The 13,546-nt window shown below is 33.1% G+C and overlaps 1 protein-coding gene across 2 annotated transcripts; it reads right to left on the reverse strand.

The window, feature by feature from the left end:
* Positions 1-3,056: 3,056 nt before the first annotated feature.
* On the reverse strand, positions 3,057-8,912 carry LOC134724681 (uncharacterized). Of its 2 annotated transcripts, none has more exons than XM_063587854.1 (2): positions 8,723-8,912; positions 3,057-4,619 (listed from the first exon to the last, which is right to left on the reverse strand). In XM_063587854.1, exon 2 carries the CDS (start codon positions 4,614-4,616, stop codon positions 3,090-3,092), a length of 1,527 nt encoding a protein of 508 aa, XP_063443924.1. In that variant the 5' UTR covers positions 4,617-4,619; positions 8,723-8,912; the 3' UTR covers positions 3,057-3,089. The 2 variants fall into 2 exon arrangements, with proteins under 2 accessions (XP_063443924.1, XP_063443925.1); XM_063587855.1 differs by lacking the exon at positions 8,723-8,912 and adding an exon at positions 8,133-8,191.
* Positions 8,913-13,546: the final 4,634 nt, after the last annotated feature.

Here is a 13,546-nt window from a genome sequence, read left to right on the forward strand (position 1 = left end):
GTCATAAAGTTTTCACATTTTCATTCTCTGAAACCTCTTGACAGATTTTAAGTAAAAATCGCATGAATGGTCAGTGCAAGGTCCTTAACAAATGACCCTACTTTGTTCTAGTCCAATGAAAAACATGTCCGCTAGAGCAAATCTTAGATTCTGTTTGGCCAATTTTCAAAGATTGTCTCCGAAACTACTAGACAAAATGGTTTGAAACTTTACATAAATCCTTATTTTGTTCTGGTCTGACGAAAAATGGCCACAGCCAGGGTTCAAAGTTTACATAGAAACCCTACGGGAAATCATATTTTTCCAATTTCTCAAGTACAAAGTAGCTGATATATGAACAAATTAAACCATACATATATTTGAATATTATAAAGCTCTTAAGATAGACCAAAAAAGGATTGCCAAAAGGGCTACACATGCAGGGTCATTGTGAGCCTCCGATTTTCAAAAATCTTGAAACTTAAGAGTCATGATCTATGACATGTCCTGAACAAATGGTCTTCGTTTTTCTCTGGTACGGAAGTACTGTAAAGGTGAAAATGTACAACTGGCAAGTGTCATCTGTCCTTTTTTTTTTTTTTTTTTTTTTGGTGTTTTTACGCCTTTTTTAAGCACCCCTTTTGGACTATTTCGTGGCGGTCAGTTTTTATTGGTGGAGGAAGCCGGAGTGCCTGGAGAAAACCACCGACCTTCGATAGGAAAACTGACAATCTGATCTTGACCTTATTTTCATGGTTCAGTTGTTATTTTTTTGTTGTCTTTTTTCTTTTACTATATGGAATGATTGTAAGGTGTCATCTGACTTTTACCTCATTTTCATGGCTCAGAGATAAAAAAAATTATTATTTTTTAGTTTTAGTCTTTTTGTAATATTTAATTGTATATGCAATAGGTCAACTATATTTGATGCATAGAAATATTTTATGATCTATGTGTCGGTCTCACAGGTTTTATTTGACCTTTACCTCATTTTCACTGTTCATTGCAAGGTGTTTTGGTGTAAAACTATAAGCAATAGGTCAAATATGTCTGTTGTATGGAAGTATAGTAGGCTGTAATTGTCTGCCAAGTATCGTTCATGTGACCTTGACCTCATTTTCATCGTTCATTGTTTAGTTTCCATAGTTCAGTCTGTTTCTTTGAAGCTATTTATAAGCAATAGGTCAACTTACTATATTTAGTGTATAGAATGATTGTAACATGTACACGACATAACAAGAGGCTCTCAAGAGCCTGAATCGCTCACCTTAAATTATTTGCTTAAATCTTTCATCAATGATTATTTTGGCTTTTCAATTTATATAAATATTCTTGAATCTGGTCATATCTTCTTCAAAAGCAAAAAAAAAGATTTTACCCCTATGTTCTATTTTAGCCATACAGGCTTTCTTGACGTACAAGGAAATAAAATATAAAATTTATACTTGATACTCTGAAACTCATTCAGCCTAAGTTTGGTGAAATTGATTCAGCAGTTTCAAAGGAGAAGATTTTTTAAAGTAAGCTAACAAGTAAAACAAATTAAGTAAAATGTCTTTAAAGGGCAATAAGTCCTTTAAAGGTCAATTGACAATTTTGGTCATATTGACTTATTTGTAGATCTTACTTTGCTTAACAGTTTTGCTGTTTACAGTTTCTCTTTATCTATAATAATATTCAAGATAATGAGCAAAAACTGCAAAATTTCCTTAAAATTACCTATTAAGTGGCATCAACCCAACAATAGGTTGTTTGATTCCTCTGAACATTTCAGGGCTGATAGATCTTGACCTAATGAACAAATTCACCCAATGTCAGATTTGCTCTTTATGCTTTAGTTTTTGAGATATAAGCCAAAAACTGCATTTTACCCTATGTTCTATTTTTAGCCATGACGGCCATCTTTTTTGAGGAAACAGAAAATAAAACACAAACTTTATTCTAGACACCCTAATGATCATTTACCTTAAGTTTGGTTGAAATTGGTTCAGTAGTTTCAGAGGAGAAGATTTTTTAAAGTTAGCAAATATGATGAACAAATTGTGTAAAATTTTCTTTAAAGGACAATAACTCCTTAAGGGGTCAATTGACAATTTTGGTCAAATTGACTTATTTGTAGATCTTACTTTGCTGAACATTTTTACTGTTTACAGTTTCTCTTTATCTATAATAATATTCAAGATAATGACCAAAAACTGCAAAATTTCCTTAAAATTACCAATTAAGTGGCAGCAACCCAACAATGGGTTTTTTGATTCCTCTGAAAATTTCAGGGCTGATAAATCTTGACCTGATGAACAATTTTACCCCATGTCAGATTTGCTCTAAATGCTTTAGTTTTTGAGATATAAGCCAAAAACTGCATTTTACCCCTATGTTCTATTTTTAGCCATAGCGGCCATGTTTTTTGAAGAAATGGAAAATAAAACACAAATTTTATTCTAGATACCCTAAGGATCGGTTGGAATTGGTTCAGTAGTTTCAGAGAAGAAGATCTTTGAAATAGTTTACGACGACGACGGACAACGGACAACGGACGACGACGGACAACGACGACGGACGCCAAGTAATGGCAAAAGCTCACATTTCCTTTCAGGAAAGGTGAGCTAAAAATGAGAATGGAAATGGGGAATGTGTCAAAGAGACAACAACCCGACCATAGAAAAAACAACAGCAGGTCACCAACAGGTCTTCAATGTAGAGAGAAATTCCCACAGCCGGAGACATCCTTCAGCTGTATTTCTTGATTGGTTTATATGACCTCATTTTCTTGGATCATGTGTGATAGTTATAGTTAAGCTTTATATTTAGGACTTTCAACATAATATCAGTGAAAAGTAAAGCAGGTGAGACGTTTCAGTGTGTACTCTCTTGTTGTACATTTTATGTTTTGTATTTATCTTTTTATTTCACATTTTGTAAAGGTTTGTTGTCTCATACAATGTATTCAAATGTACATGTATGTTATACATTTAAAGTAATTTTGACTTCACAAATATAATTTAACATGAATAACATCATCTTAACATGGGCAAGTACAGGGTCAGTGTACAATAATCTACATGTACCAGTGAAAATAAAAAAAAACAGAGTTTTATTTTTATCTAATTCTACACATCATCATGTCGTACAATCTCTCTTGCAGCAAGATAAACATCAACTCCATGTTCATTACTTGGAATAAGAGGGTCAACCTGACTCAACAAGTTATCCACATCTACAATTACATGATCTGGTTGCATATTCAGCATGTCCAATGAGCCAATATCTTCACCATGTGTTTGAACATCATTAACTTGAGGGTCTATTCCATACTGCTCAATTCCATCAATTAAAATATTTTCACTATTCAGTTCAGCTGAATGAATGTTTTTTTGAATCATGCTGTTCACCCAGATCTTTTGTGGTGACCAACAACGTTCTGTTCTTAACCCATGACTATTATATGCCACTACGAATTGAGAGAGTGCTTCGTTGATACGAGGTATAAACACATAATGTAAACACAGCAGATCCTTTTGATTATCAACATCTAGCAGATCATTTCCTTCTAGATAGTAAAACAATGAATAGAATGTTTGAATTACAGCATAATAAACATCTCTCCAAAGCCTTTCAATTCTGCTATTGTGCACAGATTTTCCTGCTATAAAACTACCACGATCAGAGCCTCGCCTTTCTTCCATATATCTAGCAACTAAAACATTTTCACTTCCTTGATCACCTCTGACTCGAGATGGTAATGAGTACGATTCAACTGCTTTCAAAAACGAGTTCAAAACAGTGACCGCCAAGTTGTTGTTCGAGCATTTTAAGAACACTATTAATCGCGAAAAACCATCAATACCTCCATGTGTTACTAATTTCCAGCGGATCAGCGCATGGTGTCCATCAATATGCCATAGGTCATTAGGCCCTGCAACTGAGTATTTCCTGCGAACTGCAGTTAAGCCCCATCGTATCAAGGTGCTTCCTGGATCAATATCACGCAGAGTTCTCCTTACACGTGACTGTTGCACACTTATACCTTTTGCTTTTAAGTGGCCAATCATCATACTCACACCAGTATGTGGTTGACTGTTAACGATTTCTCGCATCACTGACATCAATTCTGAATCATTTATCATAGTATGTCTAACCAGATTCTTCTCCTCATATTTAAGTCGTCTCCATAGTGTTGTTCTGTGCACTAAGAACATTCTGGCTATTTCACCTATCTTAAAACCAATTTTAAACAAATATTCCACTTGGTCGGTGCATATAAAAGCAGGAGGCCTTCCCAGCCTATCAGTCGCTGAAATACATCCTGCTCCATCAACAATGCTCAAGAAACTAGATGGCATAGAAAAATCTATCGTGCTCCAATGTTCTCTCAGGGGCTGAAGACAAGATAATAGGGTTTGAATTTTCTCAATTAAGCTCTGATCAGCTCTATTTATAACTAAATTAAATTCTAAACAATTTAAGCCATCCACTGCACTTTTCAATCTGTTGCGAAAGTATTCTATGTCACAATTTGGAGGGTTATCTGGGATATTTTCACAATATGATAACGTTTCGTCCAAGTCTTGGAAAAAAATTTCAAAAATAGACTCTTCTTGCTCTTCATCATGTTCATGATCTGGGTATGTTGCCATCTTCTGCAAAAAAAAGAAGAATGTCATTAAGCCATCAAACCTATCACATGAGCCAATATTTCACAGCTAATATCCATGGTGTTGCATTTGTAGCTACAGCATGTATAGTATTCTGCAATTTATCAGATTTCTATGTATAAATCAGTGATATTTTACACTCTGAACAGTCAAGGGTATAACTTAAATATTTTCATTTCAGAGAAATAAACATGCATGTGTGAATCTGGATCTAAGCTAGGATTTTGAGGGCTTTAGTCACTTTTGAGCGCTATATGAAAACCCACCAATGTGTAATAGCAAGGGACCAAGGATGTAATTTTTGTAACTTACTAAGCTTCATCTTTGACTTTGTCAGATTTTAAAAACTTTAGGCAGGATTGGCAGTCAGTATTGTATTTAATTTTTGACTGTATTAACCTTTAGGTAGCAGTCTTGTATTACAACTCCAGTTTCGGGTGCATGTCAAAACATGGAGGGGAACAAAATAATGCATTTTTTTCTGAATTTTTTTCTGAACTCAATTTTTTCTGTTTGATTATACATGTAGGTTTATGCTGAATTGAAACATATATATAGACTTGCATCTTTTGGGGATATCAATCCATGAAAGTGGAAGGATATCATGTTTACTGGAAGTGGTGCGGCCTAGTAAAAATAGCAAACAGAAAGTAGGAAAAAAATGTTTTGACTTCAGGATTGCGTCACTTTTTATTCTTCGTGGCAAGAACCCCCTTTTTTTCGATTAAATCACAATTTCACATTAGTACATACATGATATGAACATGAATTTTTTTTTATATATAGCAAAATTAGGCTAGCATTTTTTATTTTTTTATTTTTTTGTTTTCAAAGATCAGCTGTTTTGCATGTTAGCCTATGGAGCAGTCAATTTCAAGACTGCAACCTTTATTATGAAAGATTCTGACATGGGATGTGGAAACTTAGTTAATTTCTCACACAGTGTGATTACACATGCTTTCGCGAGTTGTCTCCTCTCTTTTTATTCCTAATAGTTTAGTAACACATGTTTGTTATTTGTTGACCAAATATTTAATATTTTACTTTTTATATTAATTAGGCACTTGAGAATTTTTGAAACTTTGCGCAGAAACTGAATACATGGACTGAATAACTCATTTTCTAATTAAAGTAAATCATTTTTGATGAACCATACTAAATCAATAGGAAAAGGCTTTAGTTAGCTTTAAAAGGCATATAATTTAGATACATGTTCTTACAGATTATCATTGATCATCTCAACAAGATTGATTTTCTCGCCTGAGATGATATGGCTAAAATGAGAAAAGCAATCCAGTTGAGATGACCAATTGCAATGATAATTTGTTGATCGCTATTTGTAACTATGACGACATTGTCAGTTTCATTAGGATCCATGTGCCTCATTTAATTTAGTTTCTTGCCATCATTGTTCATATCACTTGTCTTGACTCCTGCTGAGAAAGGAAATCACCAGTCAGCAAGATCAAAGGAAAATTTCCTAAAATAGCGATAATGCTTTTTACATGGGACACTTTGGAATTACTTGCATGACTTGGAAGCTTGCATAGTACTTCATTTCATGCTCTGGTGATTATAAATCATAAAATGTATTCATTGATGCGCACAGTTTGTTTGTTTTTGATTTGTTATGTGTTTATCTTATATATATTATGCATTTTTCTAAGTTCATGGTAATAACTTAAAGAAAAATGCTTATTTTGGCCCCCTTTGAGTCTGAATTCCAAAACCGTTGGGACCATCATCCAAAATTAATCCCAACCTTGTGGTATTGAACCTTCTAAAAAAAAATCATATCTAGATCCACACTTAAACTAAAGTTATCATGGTTATTGTCTAGAAACGTAATGTGTCTAAGGACAACGACGCAGACAACATGGACAACAATTACTTCATCATACCATTATTATGATCCTAAATATATTTTTGTGGTCGCATAATAAAACAAGATTGTGTCTGATGACATGGATCCTCCACTGGCAAAATGGATTGATTGTCATGCTTAAATAGGTGGTGAACAAGTGCAAATTGGAAAAGACATAACTCAGAAACAGTCAAAGTGACACCACCTGAATTTGAACTTAATCTTAGTTTTATGTTACTTAGCATTATTCTAGTCAGTGCTAACAAGTTGGAAACAACAAATTTCCATTCATATAATTAAAGGGCAATTTCTCCTTGAAATAAAAGTGAATCTGGCCGAAATTCGAAATTGTCCTATGACACCGTGTATCATCAGTACACTGGAAATAGGTACTAACCAAGCGGGCATGATCAATTTTGACCTTACAAGGTAACGGAAATCTTTGTTTTGCTTTTTCATTATTCAATGTACATTTCTCAACATTTGAAATTCCTGCTCCCAAATAATTTTTGCATCGATTTTTTCCTATTCATAAAAAAACTTTGATATTCAAATAAGAACAAATAACATGCGCAAATAGTTGTGAAAGTCAACACCCACTTTCAATTTCGATACAGTTGTTGAGACATTTACATGTTTTATCTGAAAGAAACCTATTACAGGGTAACAGTAATGGTTACCAATCATAAAGCTACCTGTGATTACTCATTCTTTGAAACTGTTTGGGTAATAAACGAGTATGAAAATAAAGTTTTTGTGTACGGTGTACAACAACTTAACTATGCACCGTACATAAGGATGTATGTGGTCAGCCAAACACCATACACAAGGCTTCTTTAGGGATAAAATATCGAAAAGATTTCAGTGCCAATTATTGAAACAGCTATACTTATTATACACACACATTGACATTCTATCGGATGAGACGAGGGCCAACTTCTTTTACAAGTATTTGCACATGCTTTTAGTAATCCCTCTTGTTTTGGGAAAATAATGAGACATCTCTAATTAGTCAAGCTACGATCAAATCATTTCTTAAAACAGCAATTATGTTTAGATTGAAGTAGTCACATTGATATTATGTGAACAAAAGAAAGATTTGTCGTTACCGTGTAAGATCAAAATCGCTCACGCCTGCTTGGATAGTACCTATATTCGCTGTAAGATGATACAAGGTGTATGAGAGGCTATGAATATATATAGCTTGCATTATGTGTATAAATATGAACAAAATATGCTGACAAATAAAAGTTCTAGAGAGCTAACAATTCCTGAAGAAAAATATGTTTTGAAATATGCAAAGACATATAGTAATTATTAACTACAGTAGGACGTTGAAAAAAAATCTAATTCGGGGATTCAGAGATGGGAACTAGAACACATTCCAATTTTTCCATAAACGGCCATTGTGGTGCATATTTCGGCACTTTTTTACATTGGTTATTAGATGTACCCCAACTGTTTCCAACAAGTGTTTCCATCTGATGAACCTGCTGTCAACTTCCAGTTCTGGTTTACGGATTTTTTATAAACAAAGCGAGTACTTTGTGGCAAATAAACCAAGATTTTATAGAAAATCCACAGCCTTCAATACAGAGATTTTTGTTATAAAATTTCAAACATAGATTACTCACTTGCTTTTCGAAAATTTGCTTGTGTTTATTAATTGTTTACAAAAAAATATAAGCAACCTGTAAATTCCCAAACATCTGGTGCTGAGCCAGTCAAGTGCACCCTAAAAGGTGCACTACTTAATTTGAGCTAAATTTTTATTTGTTTTAACCATTATTATAACTACAGTAATAAACTTGTTTTGAGGAAATTTCGAGCAATACTCCGATATCTATCAGTCATTAAATTGCCTTATTTGAGGGAACAAGATTAAAAAGAAAAGGCTGTGGATCCATGTTCTAGTCTAAATAATTATGACGTCTGGCAAGGCTATTTTGGTCGCAGGAAGGCGTCCAAGAAAAAAATCAAAATAGCCTTGCCAGACGTCATAATTATTTGGACTATGGATTTTCTATAAACTTTCCATATGTTTAGTATTGAATCAACACAAGGGTACATAATCCTAACAGTAACACTAACAGTATCAGCCTGCAATGCCGGACTCGCATGAACGCAAGATTTAGTTAGTGGGGCGACGCGTTTTTTTAATTCTTGGTCATGCATTCGTGTTGAGAAAGAAAGGGGGAATGCAAACAGTTATACAAAACGTTACCTTCTCATATATAGATATCAACAGCTAATCAAACCAGGGGAGTTCATAGAGAACGTGCCAACTTCAACATGTGAGTCAAGCAGGGGCTGCCCGACTATATCGACCAATCACAAACGTTGTTGCAAATTTGACCTTGTGACGTCAAACAATTTCCCATAATGCAATTATTGCATATAAATAAAAATTATTGCATATAAATAAAAAAACGACAATTATACCAATTGAATGAAAAATATTGCATTACAATGACAAGTTATACAAATTGAATAAAAAATATTGCATTTGAATGACAAATTATACCATTTGAATGAAAAATTATACCATTAAAATAAAAAATATTGCATATAAATGAAAAATTATACCATTTAAATGAAAAAATATACCATACAAATGAAAAATATTGCATATAAATGAAAAAATATTGCATATAAATGAAAAAATATTGCATATAAATGAAAAAATATACCATACAAATGAAAAAATATTGCATATAAATGAAAAAATATTGCATATAAATGAAAAAATATACCAATTAAATGAAAAATATTGCATTTGAATGAAAAATATCAAATTTTTGCAACCAATACCATGCCATAAACAACGTCAAAATCGTTGTTTTATTAGGAACGTCGTGTAAAGCTAAGTGGCACAAATACCGTGCGTAACGTCCTCGTTATTTTGTCCCTGGTAGATTGTTGTTGGTTTTCATACGTTTTTTTCTTTATTTATCTCTATTATAAATAAGTACGTGAGCTTTCATAATATGCAAACATATGGTTACTGAAGTTCTTTTGCGTCCTTGTTACAAAATGTATAAAGTTTATTAATAAACTCATCATAGATATTCATTGCGTCCGAAGCATTTTTCGGGCGGGGAAAACAACAGTATATTTCACCTATTTGTACTTTAGCGGAACTATTTCCTTGTGCGTGTTTTGTTTTCTATACATCAGGTAAGACTTTTCATTTTAGAACCTGTCTATCCCCCGCCTTTCCCGCGCAAAATATCATAATAAAACACATAATCATAGCCAAAAGTTTATTCTTAACACAGAATAGAAAACATGCCTTTAAACACAGCCAAACAAACAAAATATATTAAAAGCAATTTTGTTTACACTTTTTTATTTTTATGTTGTTTTAGAATATAAATTTGACTTGAATTTATAAGAGTATATTAAATATACATGTACATGTATATACCAATCTAATTTAGTGTATATCTTGTTTCTCGTCTTACTTTACAGTAGAGCTACTTTGATAGATCAGGTTGACTGATAAGCTGTCTATATAAAGTAATGGGACAATGCATGGAATGAAGACATCACCAAGTCACCGTATGCAACATTTAAAAAGACATCCTGAGCTTATCATATAGTCATCACCTACCCAACAACACGGTATGAGCTCTGGTTTCCGCGTATTTATAGATTATAGATCGGTTACAAGTCCAACACGCTCTCTGACTCGCAACAATAGACCGGAATGACTTTACGATCATCCGCTGTAAAAGGGACAAACAAATACAGATCCGAGAGTAATCGCAGTTACTGACAGCTAGTTCAAAGCCAAATAAAAACTAATACAAAAATCATGTATCTAAGACAAATATGTCAATCAGTGCAAATCCACTTCCAGTGGTTTTAGTATAAAGACGTTATTAACAATAAGAGAAGCATAGGTAACAACAGATTGTAGTACCTTGATGTGTAAAACAATGATATTTGATATGGTTTTAATTTACTGATAACAAAATTACTATTTATACCAATGAGAACAATATTCAAAAAATATTTTTATAGTGTTTGATTGGTATTGAAAGGACTGCTAAGTATGCTGCCCTGATCATTTTCAATTTACATGCATACAATTTCTTTTACATTATTATTGATAAATACTACATTGCAGAAGAAGTGGCAATATTGGCCGTTGCCAATACAAACTTATTTTATATGTGTACAAAGCACAGCATGGCAAGGCTCCTAGTTACCTTCAAAATTTAATTACGCCATAGAAGCCAAGTAGATCCCTCAGGTCGGAAAATAGTATGCTCCTACATCCTCCAAATGACGTTCGAACGAAAAGCTACGGTGAGAGGCGTTTTGACAAGGCTGCGCCTACACTCTGGAACAATTTGCCATCGTCTTTACGGAGTGTAAATTCCTTAGATGTTTTTAAAAAGCAACTCAAGACTCATTTATTTCAGACTGCTTTTAAGGATTTCTTGTAGTTTTTATATACTTTTAATTGACTACATTAGTTTTAGACAGTTTTATATATTTTAGAATACATGCATTTTTCATTTCTTTTATAAGTTTCTTATAAATTTTTATTTGCTTGTTTGATTCTTTTAAGATAGTGCTTTGTAATCTATGATTTATGTATTTTTGTATTTTATATACTTTTTAATGTGAAGCGCTTAGAGTAATTTTTGTTATTATATAATGCGCTCTATAAATATTGTATTTATTATTATTTATTTATAATATATCTTTAAGTGAAAGATATTGTTTGTGACCTTAGGGAAATTTATTTGGATATACCGATTATGGTCTCATTGAGATTTACCAGACCTTCATTCAATTTCAGCCCATTTTTTTACCTTCCATTTAATATGGACTTTATGCTGTTCGTTCTGTGCGTCCGTTCGTTCTTCCATTCATCGGTCTGTTTCGCTTCAGGTTAAAGTTTTTTGGTAAAGGTAGTTTTTGATGAAGCTGCAGTCTAATCAATTTGAAACACAGTACACATATTCCATATTACAAATTGTGACTTGAATGGAGAGTTGTCTCATTGGCACTCATAATACACCTTCTTATATCTATATAATTTTTGATCGGTTTAATTGGGGTCTTGAGCTGGCATGTCAGTTACTGCTAGTAGTTTAATTAATGAATTAGTTTCATTTTGCGTAGTTTTTTTGTTGGTACCTATTCCGACATCGGACTAGTATTTCTTTTAAACTGAGTGTTACTGTGCAAATTGTTGTGTGTTTGTTTATTCTACATTGGCTAGCTATAGTTGTATAGTTGTATAGTAGGAGGATTTAGATCTCACAAAGTATGTTTAACCCCGCCGCAATTTTTGCGCATGTCCCAAGTCAGGAGAAACTGGCCTTTGTTAGTTGTTTCATGGTGTTTTTTTAAATTTTAGTTTAGTGTAGACCTATTGGTGGCCTTCGGTTGTTTTCTGCTCTTTGGTTTGGCTGTTGTCTCTTTGCCACATTCTTTATTTCCATTCTCAATTGTATTAATTGAATAATTGATTGTTGATTGCTTGATTTGTTAATTGATTGCTTGCTTGCTTGATTGATTGATTGCGGGATTTGCTCATTGTACTACAAACAAAAGTCATGATCATTTGAGAATCCTTTATTTGTATTGTAGTCTACATTTAACCAATGAAACTCTACATTTACTTTTGCCTTAGAATTAAATTAAAGACACGCAAGAATGTGAAATATAAAAACTTATTTGGCCTTCAATATCTCAACATTTTTAATGTATGTAACTTCTTTGTTCAGTTATATTTCGAATTTGACATTGTTTTTACAAACTACCATTATAAATTTCCGGGAAATGTTCTGCATAAAACCCTTTGGGAAAGCACATTGACGTAATTTTCCAAACATTTATTGTAGCCCAATAATTTTATAAGATGTTGCAACATGTAATTGTAAAGACGTTACAGCCGATTCAGTGAGTGTGTATGCAAATGTGGTATTCTTGGTTATATTGCTTGCTAGCTGTATGGTGAAGTCATTTTTAGGTTAGGTATATAAATACCCTCCATTAAGAGTAGACTGGTCCGACATATACCCAATTAACTTGCATGTAGGACTAGGCTACTTCCACAGAAGGGTAGTATACCTTACCTAAAAATGACTTCGCGGTTTAACAAGAAAGGTAACCAATGATATTACCTTTGTCTACACACTCAGTGCAATAGGCTGCAATGAAAATGCGGAGTTTGTAAGACTAGGCTCAACCAGCCCGTCGGCAGCATCCAGCTTTCAAAGATATATAAACACAAATTTTGCATAAGACTCAAACGTACATCAAATGTTTTCATTTATAATATTATGATTAACCACTATATCACCAGTTAAGCAGTCAAAGACACCATTTAATATATTTTTTTAAAATTTCATTTCTGGTTCATTAGTTATATACAGGAAATATAAACCGCTTTCAGTATTTCATACAGCGTGCAGCACGCTTTACATTTTAAAGAGTCAACAATTTTGTGTGTTTTTAGATTCGTAAATAGTTATAGATTTTTTTAAAAGATGACAAATTGCTCTATTCTGTGAAATATATAGCTTTCGGAAATTCCATATTCTCGGCATCCTGTAAAATAGTTCATGAACAGTAATTATTGTTTTGCATTAAAAGACAAGAAAGTTGCACTCTTGATTTTAACTTTTTTTTGGCCACACAAAACTGATTTAACAAAACATTCTACCTCGGAAATAATGGATTTCGCTTGATTATGATTAGACCAAAGGTTTATATTTTGTGTTCACTTGTATGGTGGGCAAGGAAATTATTCATTAGCTTAAAAAGAGTAATCCTAGCTATACCAAATCTTGTAATTTTGATCAAGTAGGCCCTATATCTCTAGCTTACGTTTTTGCCTAGTGCAGATAAAAGTATTTTGCCGTAGAATTGTTTTTATTAACTATCCGGTAATGGTTGGGTTTGGTATCCGACATCAAGTTGAGAACTACTTTAGAAGAAAAAATTAAGCAGAACAACACCCTGGATTTTTTCTTCTGTAAACCTCTGCTATCAAGCTTCCCTTTGCACCTAGTGCGTACAATTT

Source organism: Mytilus trossulus, chromosome 7 (assembly GCF_036588685.1).
Source record: "Mytilus trossulus isolate FHL-02 chromosome 7, PNRI_Mtr1.1.1.hap1, whole genome shotgun sequence".
In the NCBI taxonomy this organism is placed as follows: Eukaryota; Metazoa; Mollusca; class Bivalvia; order Mytilida; family Mytilidae; genus Mytilus; species Mytilus trossulus.